The sequence below is a fragment of the Penicillium argentinense genome, assembly GCF_028826775.1.
Source record: "Penicillium argentinense strain IBT 30761 chromosome Unknown utg000005l_segment0_segment0, whole genome shotgun sequence".
In the NCBI taxonomy this organism is placed as follows: Eukaryota; Fungi; Ascomycota; class Eurotiomycetes; order Eurotiales; family Aspergillaceae; genus Penicillium; species Penicillium argentinense.
Window position 1 is genome coordinate 1,958,846 of NW_026622664.1, and position 12,498 is coordinate 1,971,343.

Genomic DNA, 12,498 nt, shown 5'->3' on the forward strand with positions numbered 1-12,498 from the left:
CTTCTGAAGGGCTTCATCAACTTCCCGGACTGATATTGATGATCCCCAAGCTTTGAGATTGACCCGGCAGACCCGCAGGAAGCCAAGCTTCCTAAGTGTGGAACAATTTTATGACAGCATTATGGAGCTTTGAACCAAGCATCCAATCATACGGAAGAGCCATTACAGCATGCATCAGGGGAAATGGATGGTAAGTACACATACAAACTCTAACGGTGGCGCCGACGAGGGCCCTTGACCGATTAGGAATATACCCCGCGAGAATTGCTGCGAGTGGAGGATACGATGAGCAGTCTCTAAGTATAATGGCTCTACTACTACGGAATCCCGACGCATCTGGAGACTGCAAGCTTATCGTTGACTTCATGGGGTCAGTCAGTGGCGCTGGCACAGCACTATTCCTCAATGAAGGAACCGAACTTTATGCCTGTCACGCTATACCGGTAGCAATAACTGGACTGAGCTGAGTTATTTTGCAAGACACATGTTGCGTCAACGGGAGGCCCGGAGAGAGCCGGCGAGGTTTAGGCCAAAGGTCGGTCATATATATGCATTGTCGAGCATACATGGTCTTCTCGGCTTTGCAAATACCTCTCAGAAACTCTCGCCATTGCAGAATAAGCCGATATTGAAAGAAGCAGGACAGGTTATCATTGATCCACAGCTATAATGTGGAATCCAGTGCTCCTGTTGAGTGTGTTGGGCTCAATGCCCTTGACATTTGCATCGCCTCATGAGATCATCTTGCCGCGTGCAACTGATTCAAGCTCTGCCTCAGTTGTTTCGATCTCGGGCCCTCCAACTCGATCGCATCCGAGCTCCCAGCCACACACTCCTTTCAGTGGTACCCCGTCGACTACAGGTGCTTTGACAGCTGCCAAGATTGGATCGGGTATTTCGAGTGGCACCGTACCTCACGCAGCTACAACTTATCCAAGTGATGGGAAGTTGCACAATGCCGAGCCAGCTCCCTATGTTCCCGCTGGAGGCATTGGCACAAATGGCACCATTCCGGTCTACAATGCCAAGAGTGACTTTGATTATGAGTCTCTTGTATGTATCGCATTCTTTTGTCGAAGGAAAGAGACTGAATGATGGACGCTGACTCAAGATAATAGGCACTTGCACTGTATCAAGAATGGACCGAGCTCGATCTTTTCCAGGATGGATTGCGCCGCTTTTCTGACCAGGACTTCAGGTCCGCTGGCCTGAACGCAGCAGACCGAAACCTGATCGCCTATATGGCCGAGCAGGAGGTTGGACACGCGACCATGCTGAGCAACCTCCTGGGCAACAGAGCACCCCAACAATGCCAGTACAACTACCCCTACACCAACGTCAAGGAGTTCCTCGACTTCTGCCAGAAGCTTACTCGCTTCGGCGAGTCGGGCGTGTATGGTTTCTTGGCCCATTTGGACTCTCGTGAGGCAGCTATATTGCTGACCAAATCCGTTACCACCGAGGCGCGCCAGCAGATGATCTTCCGTCAATTCCAAGGACTTTTCCCCATGCCCGTGTGGTTTGAGACCGGTATCCCACAATCGTGGGCCTGGACTCTGCTGGCCCCTTACATTAGCTCATGCCCCTCGAACCAGACCCGTTTGGTGTGGCAGAACTTCCCAGCTCTGCGGATCCTCAACCAGCCCAATGCCTCCAGCGGCGGCTCCAACAGTTCCGGATCAATGAACAACACCATCTCACCGGGTACCAACGTGGTAAAGAGCTCCGGTGGTTCCAAGTCCGCATCTGCAGGTTGCAAAATTGCTCCAGACGGCTACTTGCCACTATCCTTCCCTGGTCGTCGGGTTGCTCTTCAGTGGGATAACCCTGGCTCGAGTGTCGGTCCGAACAACAGCTACATCACCTCGTCGCAGGCAGGCAAGGCCAAATATGTTGCTTGGGTCTCGCAACTCAACGTGACTTATACGCCACTCCGGGTCGATAATAACTCTCGCGGATACACCACCCAGCCTGATCTTGAGACTTATCAGGGAGACCCTGCGATTAATGGCACGATGTTTATTGCCATCACTGACAGCAATCCGTATTTGACACCGTTCAATTTGAGCCTGATCAATCCTCACGTGGTTTCTGGACCTGCCATCTACCAGGCTGGCTAATTTGGTGCTCGGTGGCACGCTTTCGAGTCTTAATGGTTGTATACGGTGGAGGGTCGATTGAGTACACTTTAATCAATATTATGAGCCTTTCAAAACCCATGTTTTTATTTCACACTATTTTTGCGAGAGATTCCGGCTTTCATGAAGGTGTCCAATGTCGCGTGCGAATGTACTGAGTATACAATTGCACCGAACGGGTGATCGCCTAAACCCGATTTATCGCCGAGCCGCCGCCGATCCACAGCTTCTGCTCTCTGCCAGCTCAGCAGATCTTCAAATCTCCCCACACCTCAATCCTCGCCAACCATGGATGCCCCCAGGAATCGAAAGCAGCGCCGTGCTGCCGCCACCAACTCTCCATCCGCCTCAAATACCTCAGTGCCCGATATCCCTCTTGCCCACCCACCACGCGGCGCCCCGGCCCCGAAAGCCGGTGAGCGAACACTATATGACATCATTGCAGAGCGCCAGAACGAGCTCGTTCAACAGGCAGACGTTGCGAATAAGGCACGAAAGAAATCTGAATTGGATACTGGTCAAGGGGTGCCTTCACAGGCGACGGGCACGCGGTTCGTGACCGTCGACGCGTCCGGGCAGCTCGTGGAGACGGACGGCAATATTGATAATAATGAGCTGGTGAATCCGAGTTCACGGCCTGAAGCTGGCGGAAATCGCAAGAAGTTCCCGAAAAGCGACAGAAACAGCGAGGAAAGCGAACCCGATAATCCTCTCGTGGCTTTATTCGACACCATCCTTCTTTCCGTACCTCTCACGGCCCTCAACGGCACCCTGTCCTACCTGGCAGCTTACCAATACGCCGAATCGACAGATCCCGTTCGCATCGTAAAGGACTCGATCATGTTCACCTTCCCGCTCCTCACCTTCCTCGTCCACCTTGTCCACGGTCACATCTTTTCATTCCGACTACAAAGGGCATCGGGTCTTCTTGCCGCGAGTGCGCAGCCCGTCATACTCTTCCCGCTCACTCGAGACAAATTCACTTTTTCCTTTCTGCGTCGACTCGTTTTTCCGCCTTCTATTCGGACTATCATATTTCTTCCAGCGTCTATCATGCTCGGGGTTCATCTGATAACCATCACGAACGGTGAGCCCTACTATGCTGTGATGAAGAAAGCGCCCGGGTTTGGGACAGTGTGGATCTGGTTCATTTTGGAATTATCGTTTGGCCCTGCTGCGATTGGAGCTCTCGGTCCTCTGATCTGGGCGGTCTGGTGGAAGGGATATGGCATTGTTTGAATGATGAAGTAAGGACTTCCAAAACAAAATATCTGTACATTACATTGCATAGTTTGGAGATATTTCCAGTTTAGCGTTGAACTGAGAACATGCCACGCGAGAACTTCAATTCACCTCCTGGGAGATGCGGGCGCAATATAGCCACGATCTCCTGCCAGACTTTTTTCTGCAGGGCCTTGCCCTCGGGACTCGTGACGAGTTCGCCCTTGCTGTATGTCGAGTCAGCGGAGAAACAAGGTGATTTGCTGTGGAATACATACTCATAAAACATATCAGAGAACCAGAATTTCCCGTGGGCCTCAAGACCCAAGGTCACGCCACTCACAAAGCTCCTTGCTCCCTGTTCAGCCGTACGGAAAAGGGACATCTGAATAAGAGTCATCGGGATCTTGAGAAGAGCAGAGAAATCGCGGCCCAATGTCGTACGGCACGGGCCAGGGCAGACCATATTGATGATGACTCCAGGGCCCTTGTGGTTGGTTTTTGCAGCGTCTGTCTCTTCCACCAGACCTTCCAAAATGTAGAATAAGAAGAGCTTCGCTGTTTGATATTGTCGCTGGCAGCCAAAAAGGCTGGGTTGGTTCGCTTGATCCAGGATCGGGGCATCGCTCTTGGAGAATGGGTTGACCTTGACACTGCGACCGGCAATACTGCCAACCAGTTCGAGATGCGTCGGTTCTTTGGAGATTATAGCAGACTTCTGAAGTTGTGGGAGAAGCAGTATTGCCATTAATGCTGTCGAGAGAACCATTACCTGGAGGCACATCTCGTATCCTTCCGGGCTGAGGCGAAAAGATGGTGATACGACGCCAGCATTGAGGATTGCTATGTCAATTCTTGGCTCTTTGGAGACTGCATCTCCAAACGTCTTGACGGAGTCGAAGGTGCTCATGTCAACCTCATAAAGCCGAATGTTGTTCTTGTCGTACCCGGTCTGTTGACATATTTTGTCCCGAGCCGCCTCGCCCCTTTGAAGTGATCGAACACCGAAGATGAGTCGTGATGCACCCAGTACGGCAAATTTGAGAGCCGCACTGAATCCCAGTCCCGTGTTTGCTCCGGTGATGAGGACAGTTTTACCAGCGAAGGATGTTGCGGGGTCTGCTGGCGGATGGCGGCCAGACCACCATATCATACTCGCGCCTTCGCCGTCAGGTGGTGTGGATGGCATTGTCAACGAAAACTGGAAGAAAAAAATGTATGACTCAGGGTCGGTAAGTTCTGACTAGCCCTTTTCATGGCAAATGGCCATGGGAGCGCAAACATTTTAAATGCCCGCTATGTCCGAAAAACGTTCCGAAGTCCCCTTTGCATCGGGGTATGCAAGATTACACATTGGTGCCGATTCGTCGTTTGAGGTGGACCAAGATACTTTTCAGAGAATCACAGTGGCCTCTGGGCTCATACAGTGGTGGTTGCTCGTTTGCTTCTGCCTCGAGCATACCAGATAGTAGACGAGCTGCCTTTCCCTTGCAAGAAATATTGCTCCACGGCTCGTTGATATTTCCAGATAGCCCAAATCTTGTTTCAATTTTGCCGAGCATGTCTTCGCTGACTTGAACCAGGATTTGTACCTGCAGGTCGAGTCGGGCTTCGAGTTTAAAGCCCCCGAGGTGCATCCCCGGGAAGAGCTGGGGGACGGGGTGTTGTAACCCCATCAAAAATGAAAGACAGTCCAAGATACATGATAAGACTGTTCGGTAAACTCGCACCAGGGATATATAGCACGAAAGGAGCGCAAACATAGTAGGTACATCGCAGGTCAATTCGAAAGATCCCGAACTAGGACATGGCTGGAAGCTGTCCAAAATTTCAATGAGAGATGTTGAGTGATCCAGCATGCGCCCGATCAGGAGATTCTGACTTGTCACGGAGCTCGAAGGGGAAATGGCTTCGGGACATTTGTCTGCTGTGATACAACACTTCACAGCCTCGAGGTCGGCAAGGATATTGGTTTGTAGATCGGCTAGCTTTTTTCAGGCGCTCATTTTGGGCCTCAGAAGGTGAACTCGTGGGTGTGACATGGCTCCCATTGGCCACTGAAATATCATGGCTAAAGCTCTGAGACCAAAACTGATTGAAGTCGTCAAGGTTGGAGGGTGTTATTAATTGTTGCAAGGCTGAATCTGACTCGTAAACGTCGATTTCAGGAGGAGTGGCTAACAGCAACATGGCCGCACTGGGTGTAGATCGCGCTGCAAAAGAATCGACATGGTCATCGGCAAACTGAATCTGGGAGCTTCCAGTATCGCCTAACTGTTGTGGCCGACCAGATCTAAGGGCAGGGCCCGTGATGCATTCGACGTTGGCTTTGTCACATCGTCGGCAGCGCTGCGCATCGCCACGCTCGCAACGCAGTTTGTGGCTTCTGCACCGGTCGCATGCCGATCGGCGGTTCCCTATATTCTCCGCAGTCATCGGGTGAGCTGAAACCGGTTCGTGAGAGTAGACACGGAGTAGAGTAGTCGGATTCGGAACGTTTACGAGAAGCTTGGTGGAGTTCGGAGATGGGTGGAGCCCCGATTCCGACGGGCCGGCCATTCAGGCCGCTGCTCTATGTGTTGAGGCCACTACTGAGCAATAGTACTATACTACCGCACGGCCTACAAATCCAATGAAGAGTGAAGTTGGTTCGTTATGCATAAGATACAAAATATGACCTGCTAAGTGTCTCAGTCGCAAGTCCAGCATTCAGATATACTGTCCCCGTACTGTTGCATCAAAGACTTCAGGGACAATCCGGCTATTTGCGATCCCCCGATGGTCACATCGAGTGACAACAACCCTTTCATAAGGCAGTCAATGTGCATTTCACATTGACCATCTGCAAAAAGGCACAGACCATCATCTGAGTTTTCCGTTATAGGTCCTGTAAACAAGCGGAGATTGATGATGAGGGCTACAGCCATCTCAATAGCTGTTGTCAGGATACCAGGGGTGACATGATATGCGGTGAGTGGGGCTTCAGCTGCAAGGCCGTTTTGCAGATTGAATGTCTCCTCGATAGGCATTTCGAGAACACATCCGATAGTTTGTGCAACCGATGAGGAAGCCCCTCGTTGATAGGCTCGTAGAGCTGAGCCCAGAGTAGGTGGACTGTTGTTACGGGCCTTAGCCATGAATGAAGATACTGTTTCCGCGAAGACAAAGACTCCAAGATCCCAAGGTGTAACAAGAGAGACTGATGTTGGTCAGAACAGCTATCGATGTAGCGAATGGAAATATCTTACCACAAGACACCCTTGATGGCAATGAAAGTTCTTGAAACCTTTGTCTGCAACGCTTGATGAAGGGTCGAAGTTTGTCGTTGAACTTCCCAATGGAGACCAACATGGAATAGATTGAACTTTCTATCCCAAAAACACAGCGATCATGAGCGTCGTGCGACTTTTTGATATCCATCTTGAGATTTGCAATCATTCTCCAGAGATAGAAAGCCTCCGCGGCTAACTTTCGACAGATATCAGGGACTTTGCGATCCCAATCTTCAACCACTCTTCCGAAGAATGTTGCTGGAAGTTCACCAACATCTGGAAATGCTGACTTCTGTTAGCATGTGGATTGTTCCATTTTCCACGGGTTCTGTTCCGGACCTACAGTTTTTGTTGGCAAAAAATTCGGGAAGTCTGCATTGATGGCTTGACGTCAGAGCAGCCCCGGTATCCCGGATATATGCAGCTATATACACAGGATAATGTCCGCCGGGTGGAGCTTTCCTGTCTGGTCTGCCGCCGCTTTAATGAGGGCGATCAGGCTCAGGCTCACTGAGTAAATGTCAGCATGGGCTCATGGCCAGTGATCTGCTCAGTGATCGCTCAGTGATCGCTCAGTGAACGGTCTGTGATCACTCAGCCACTGCTTACTCTCAAGCACTCATTGTCCAGCCAGCGAGCTGTATTCTTTTCTTCCAGCCCAAATTAGACAATACCCAAAATGGTCATGTCCCACGGGGTCATCTATTCTGTGAAAACTAGCGCATTAATGGTCGTTGTGAGGCCTTCCACTTTCTGGAGGTCTCCATTGAATCAAAAAACGGCGTCATTCACCCCCAACCAAACCAAAGTGAGGTGGTCCGTCGTGTTCAAGATTATGCAGCTTAAAGCTGCCTTTACACTATCATGTGTCGTCTCCGGTGACCACTTTGTCCCCTCCTCGGTCCCATTAAAAGAAGCATCCATTCATTATTTGCATCTACAGACAACTGCTTCCACAAAGCTGCCTCTTCACTTTTGATCAACTATTGATCAATATCCGGCTATGGGTCGAAAAGCCTTTTTCTCCAGGCGTGATGAGAAGGCCAAAGAAAGGCGCCGTCTCTTACGGCAGAGAAAAGGGTATATCCCCCGAGCCCACAAGGAGGAAGATGCTGTTCGAAACAAGGATAGAAAACTTCTAAGGACCAAAGGTTACACCAACAAACTTTGAGTCTCTGGCTTGAGTGAGTTTGAAAACCAGACAGAAAAGATTGATTGATGGCAGAGCTGATCATTTCTTAGCTTCACTGCAGACCCAGAAAACGGATTTGATGATTATAAACTGTTCCAGGTTGCTTGCCTCCAAGCCATGAAATGGTAAAAGAGTTCATTCGCTGGTATGCGAATCCTACCAGTGACAGACTCTGCAAGAGCGGGAAACCAACAGTGAGAACAGCTAAGGCGTGGGCGGAGCGATTCTTCGGTGGGTTTAAAGAGCCTACCGGTTCAGAGATCACTGAAACAGACAGAAAAGAAGTATACAGTGTGAGTCCTTACTCGTCTCACGTTTTCGGCAATACTAACCCTTTTCGATATAGTGGATCAAAAATACCTTAACCAAAGACGGCAAAGTGGTGAATAAAAAAAAGCAAAAATACAACTTTACAAAGGAAGACTTTTTGAAAGTTGTCTCTTCGATGTGGCGGGTTGACCATAAAAGGTTTATGCCTGGAGGGCTCAAAGCTCTCATACTATTCGCACTTCAGTTGTATCTCTTTACAGGAGCAAGAGTTGGATCATTCATGCCTTCCGATCAGAATAAGCAAGAAAGAGGTCTTCGATACGAAGTAAGTTGACAAGAATATCAATAATTATCCCATTCTAATTCCCAGTTCTAGCATATTGAATTGGTTCTTTTTCCATCAACGATAGCCCCCGGGGAAATTGGATGGAAAGTCAATCAGCAGTGGCTCAAGAACAACCGAGACTCCGATTGCACAGTGTATGAACTCAGAAAATCCACTTCGTATGCCACATACTGACTTTACCTAGGTTTGGGATCGGAATCAGGGATAGTAAGCGACCACAATTTGCCTCTGGTGACCTTCTGCTTGGCCTTGCATTAGGATGTGGTGCTCTCTTCGGGATCGAGACCAAAGAGGACTTGGCAAAATATGATCTGTCTAATGGAGAAATTCCACTACGATGGAAAGAAAGCTTTATGAAAAAGCCACTGTTCACGAATGTGACGGCCAGTGGACCACAGGATATTCCTCTCACGAGCAAAGATTTCTCTGCCTACCTGCACCAAATATTTGATGCTGCAGGGTATAGTGAGCATCCAAAAATACATTTTTTTGGAAGAGATATTCAGTAAAAGGAAAAGTCGATCGGTGATGTATTGTTCTAACCCACTATTTACAGATAGCGTGCACACAATTATACTGTAAGGCTAGATCCATGAATTTCGGGACCGCTGGATACGGGTAGCCCTCCACTCTCGCTTCCAAATTTGTTCTGCCTCAATCTCTCGCCGTTTAGATTCGTCTAGCGAGGCCCTCAGAGCTTGGATTGCCTGTAAGGGGGATGTTGGATGCCTTAGGCATCACTATAGGATAGAACCCAGATAGTTTGATTGCTCTCCCTCTCTCTCCTTCTCCTCTTTGTCCGTCCCAATACATACAGAGATTTCTCCATCGATTCTCCTTCTGTATCGTATCTCCATGACTTACTAATTAATATATACACTTTTATACCAAGTAGGATATCTCCGTGGTTAAATAGTTATAGACCGACCACAGTTATAGCAAGGCTGATTGGATAAAATCTCGGAATAGAGGTATAAAAGCAACAAAAGGGGCAAATATAGGAGAGAGAACATAGTGACTGGAAATAGTGGGGGTAATAAATAGAACAACGGTGTAATAAAACGAAGGACAAAGTGTAGAAGACGAAGCAATGATACCTACGAAAAGTGTATAAGTATATAGACCAAACGCTAGAACCCTAAAGCTGGAATAACATCTAGTCCAAAGAAAGCGACAATAATGCAGGTATCAGTGGGCAGTCCTCGCGAATGAGCGAGGTGGGTGGCCGAACAGTCCATACATAGTTAAGCCACCACCTTTTGCAACGTCTCGTGCGCACGTACATCCGTGTTGATTATTCCCTTTCCCTCACTTCGTTCGTTCAGGGCACTCGACAAAGCGTTCCATTCTTCTCCTGAATCCATCCCTCACTCCCCACACAGTGATGACACCACAGCAAATCCTGTGGATCATATTTCCGCTTAATCTCACGTAGTCGAGCATAATGAGGTCCCCAGAAAGACCATTGCCAATTGGGCTCATGACGATCCGCCTTTTCGTGGAATCGTATCAGTACTTGAGCCACACGTCTCAGGGTCAACCTGCAGAAAACATACCTCATTGTAGTAGGCACCCGAATCTGGTGCTATCTGGCGCAGCAAATAGCCCTTTTCGTTGGTCATTCTGTCGTATGTTTCGGCCGCAACCGAGTCTGGTAGTGAGTCATTCCAGGACTGACTGGTGATGAGGTGGACGACGGCATCGCGCCAGGCTGGATTCAAGGAATTGTCCACCATTTTTTTGCCGGGGGTCATTGTTCCGGACATTGATGGATTGGACACTGCGTTCTGAAAAGTCTGATTGTTAGAACATCACTTTATAAAGCAAAGCCCATGATTGTAGTGAACCTACCTTTGGATCGTCTGGTTGAGGGCCAATCTTTTCCAGAATATAAGCAAATCCTCGAGTATCCTCAACTGCCCGGCGGGGTATCAATCGAGACGTGCGAGCAGACCGGGAAGTGCCCGTATGCTCCACCCGGGGAAACATCTTGGTTAAGTTGTACCAAGATGCGGTGTGGAACTTGGTAATATTCGACGATACCGTCCCATTTCGGTGGTCTAGCAGTTTCTTGAGCGGGAGCATTTCCTGGTCAGCCGAGTCGGCACTGGTAGTGTTATATTGAAACATGGCATGACCGAAGTGGAATGGAGGCCCTGAAATAGTCCAATATCCGCCAATACCGGAGTCCTGCAGTACGGCCAGCTCTTTGTGGATCTCTGCAATCAGTTTCCACCATCCTCTAGGTGTCGTACCATTGCGCGCAGTAAGGTCTAGACCGACCATTGTGACAGATGGCATCGGATACGCCTTGACTGTAACGCTGAGAATTACGCCGAACGTGCCACCACCGCCGCCACGGATAGCCCAGTAAAGATCCTCATTCTGACATTGGTTCACGGTTAGGACTTCTCCGTCAGGAGTGACCAGTACAGCCTCGATGATGTTGTCAGCGCCCATTCCATATTCCATGGTCGCAAAGCCATGTCCTCCACCAGTAGCCCAGCCGATAACGCCAACGTCCTATCATGATATTCTGTTAGCACGACATCTGACATGGGTGAAGTCGCGTTTTCCCCATACTGTGTTTGTTCCACCAACACCAATCGCATTGTGTTGCGCCAATAGTTCGAATAATTCTCCGTCCTGAATTCCCGCGCCGAGGGTTGCCGCCATATGACCAACGGTTTGAGGACAACTTAAAGGCGTGTAGGATTCGTGGAATTGAAATTGTTTCATGGCGTGAGTCCAGATCCTAGAGTCATCAGCAAAAAAACCATTTATCATCCTTTCTTCTGAGATAGTAAAGGCAAACCATACGAGAGACTTCCATATGCCGAGCTAAAGCAATTGTAAATTGATCAGTCTAGGTCAAATGACAGGGTACATATTGCAGCCACGCACCTCTTATCCGGATTATGTCCCGTGTTCTTAATGTTTAAGCGTAGATTATGCGCTTTCGCAAACTTCAAGGCCGCCTGAACATGACTGGCCTCGCTTGCATTGATAACATACGGAGAGAGATTCCCCAGTGTGCACCCCCTCGAGCCTGCATCTGGGTCTCCCGAGAGACTCGTTCCATTGGGGTATATTGGCGTGCAGCTACTGTTGGATGAGACAGGATCGGCTATGCTCGAAGGGTCGGAAGAGTGGAATGACGAGGTAGTCCAGTTCTTGATCACATCCTCACAGGCAACAGGGTCGTAGTTTGGCTGTGATGGGTAACAGACACTGCCTAGAGGTACTTTTTTGATCAAGCATCCGGAAAGGGTGGTATTGAGAGATGCCCATTCAGAGGCTAGGGGCCAGCATGAGTCGTTGGGAGTCTAAGTTTGTGCATTGTGAGGGTTCTTGATCTGAATTGGTGTGGTAGCACCTGGATTCAATTGTACTAGGTACTTACACATTTGCAGTGCACATTACTAGCAGTGATGGCAGTCGCTAGAACGGCGAGTGAAAGTAGACAGCTTGGAGCTAACCTCATATTGGACGATTAGCCGCGGTAGATTTCGTTGAATGTAAACACGTGTAGTTGACTCCTACATCTCGACTTCCCATCTTCTTCTGCTCTTATATATTTGAGATAATGGAAGCGTATTCGTTTTCCATATTCCTGAAACTGATACCTCAGTCCATCAGATCTACATTGTTATGCCGTGCCAAGACTTCCCTAGATCCGGAAGTGCCCCTTTGAGTATGCAATACGAGTATACGAGGGTACGAGCACCGCAAGACGTCATATCCTCAGGCAACAGTTTATTATAGTACTATTCTGATTATGTCGTATGCTGAGTTCCACAAAGGAAACCTAAAGCTGCCTTCGTATAAATACGAGCCCCTTTGTTAAAAATGATCGTCATTTGTGGTCTGATGTCTTACTGACCCAGTTGCATGCAATTTCAATCCAGGCTTCTCCAAAGATTCGCTGTCCGTATTTCTCGTACTCTAACACGGGTCTATCTGCAATGGGTCTTTCACAATTTCCAAACAGCGGCGAAACTCAACGTTGTAGTGCCAGTCACGGGTCCAATTATTAGGTCAAAGATATGATATGGTCTA

The 12,498-nt window shown here is 48.9% G+C and overlaps 4 protein-coding genes across 4 annotated transcripts; 2 read left to right on the forward strand and 2 right to left on the reverse strand.

The window, feature by feature from the left end:
• Positions 1-669: 669 nt before the first annotated feature.
• Positions 670-2,120, forward strand: N7532_005524 (ferritin-like domain-containing protein; the record flags this gene model as incomplete). The annotated part of the gene is made up of 2 exons (XM_056618018.1): positions 670-1,053; positions 1,119-2,120. 2 exons carry the CDS (start codon positions 670-672, stop codon positions 2,118-2,120), a joined length of 1,386 nt encoding a protein of 461 aa, XP_056474177.1.
• Positions 2,121-2,426: 306 nt separating this feature from the next.
• Positions 2,427-3,377, forward strand: N7532_005525 (uncharacterized protein; the record flags this gene model as incomplete). The annotated part of the gene is made up of 1 exon (XM_056618019.1): positions 2,427-3,377. One exon carries the CDS (start codon positions 2,427-2,429, stop codon positions 3,375-3,377), a length of 951 nt encoding a protein of 316 aa, XP_056474178.1.
• Positions 3,378-3,447: 70 nt separating this feature from the next.
• Positions 3,448-4,548, reverse strand: N7532_005526 (uncharacterized protein; the record flags this gene model as incomplete). Its single annotated transcript, XM_056618020.1, has 1 exon — positions 3,448-4,548. One exon carries the CDS (start codon positions 4,546-4,548, stop codon positions 3,448-3,450), a length of 1,101 nt encoding a protein of 366 aa, XP_056474179.1.
• A 5,021-nt stretch (positions 4,549-9,569) lies between these two features.
• On the reverse strand, positions 9,570-11,923 carry N7532_005527 (FAD-binding oxidoreductase; the record flags this gene model as incomplete). Its single annotated transcript, XM_056618021.1, has 7 exons — positions 9,570-9,583; positions 9,871-9,931; positions 9,996-10,226; positions 10,291-10,962; positions 11,023-11,194; positions 11,344-11,765; positions 11,843-11,923. 7 exons carry the CDS (start codon positions 11,921-11,923, stop codon positions 9,570-9,572), a joined length of 1,653 nt encoding a protein of 550 aa, XP_056474180.1.
• Between the last annotated feature and the right edge of the window lie 575 nt (positions 11,924-12,498).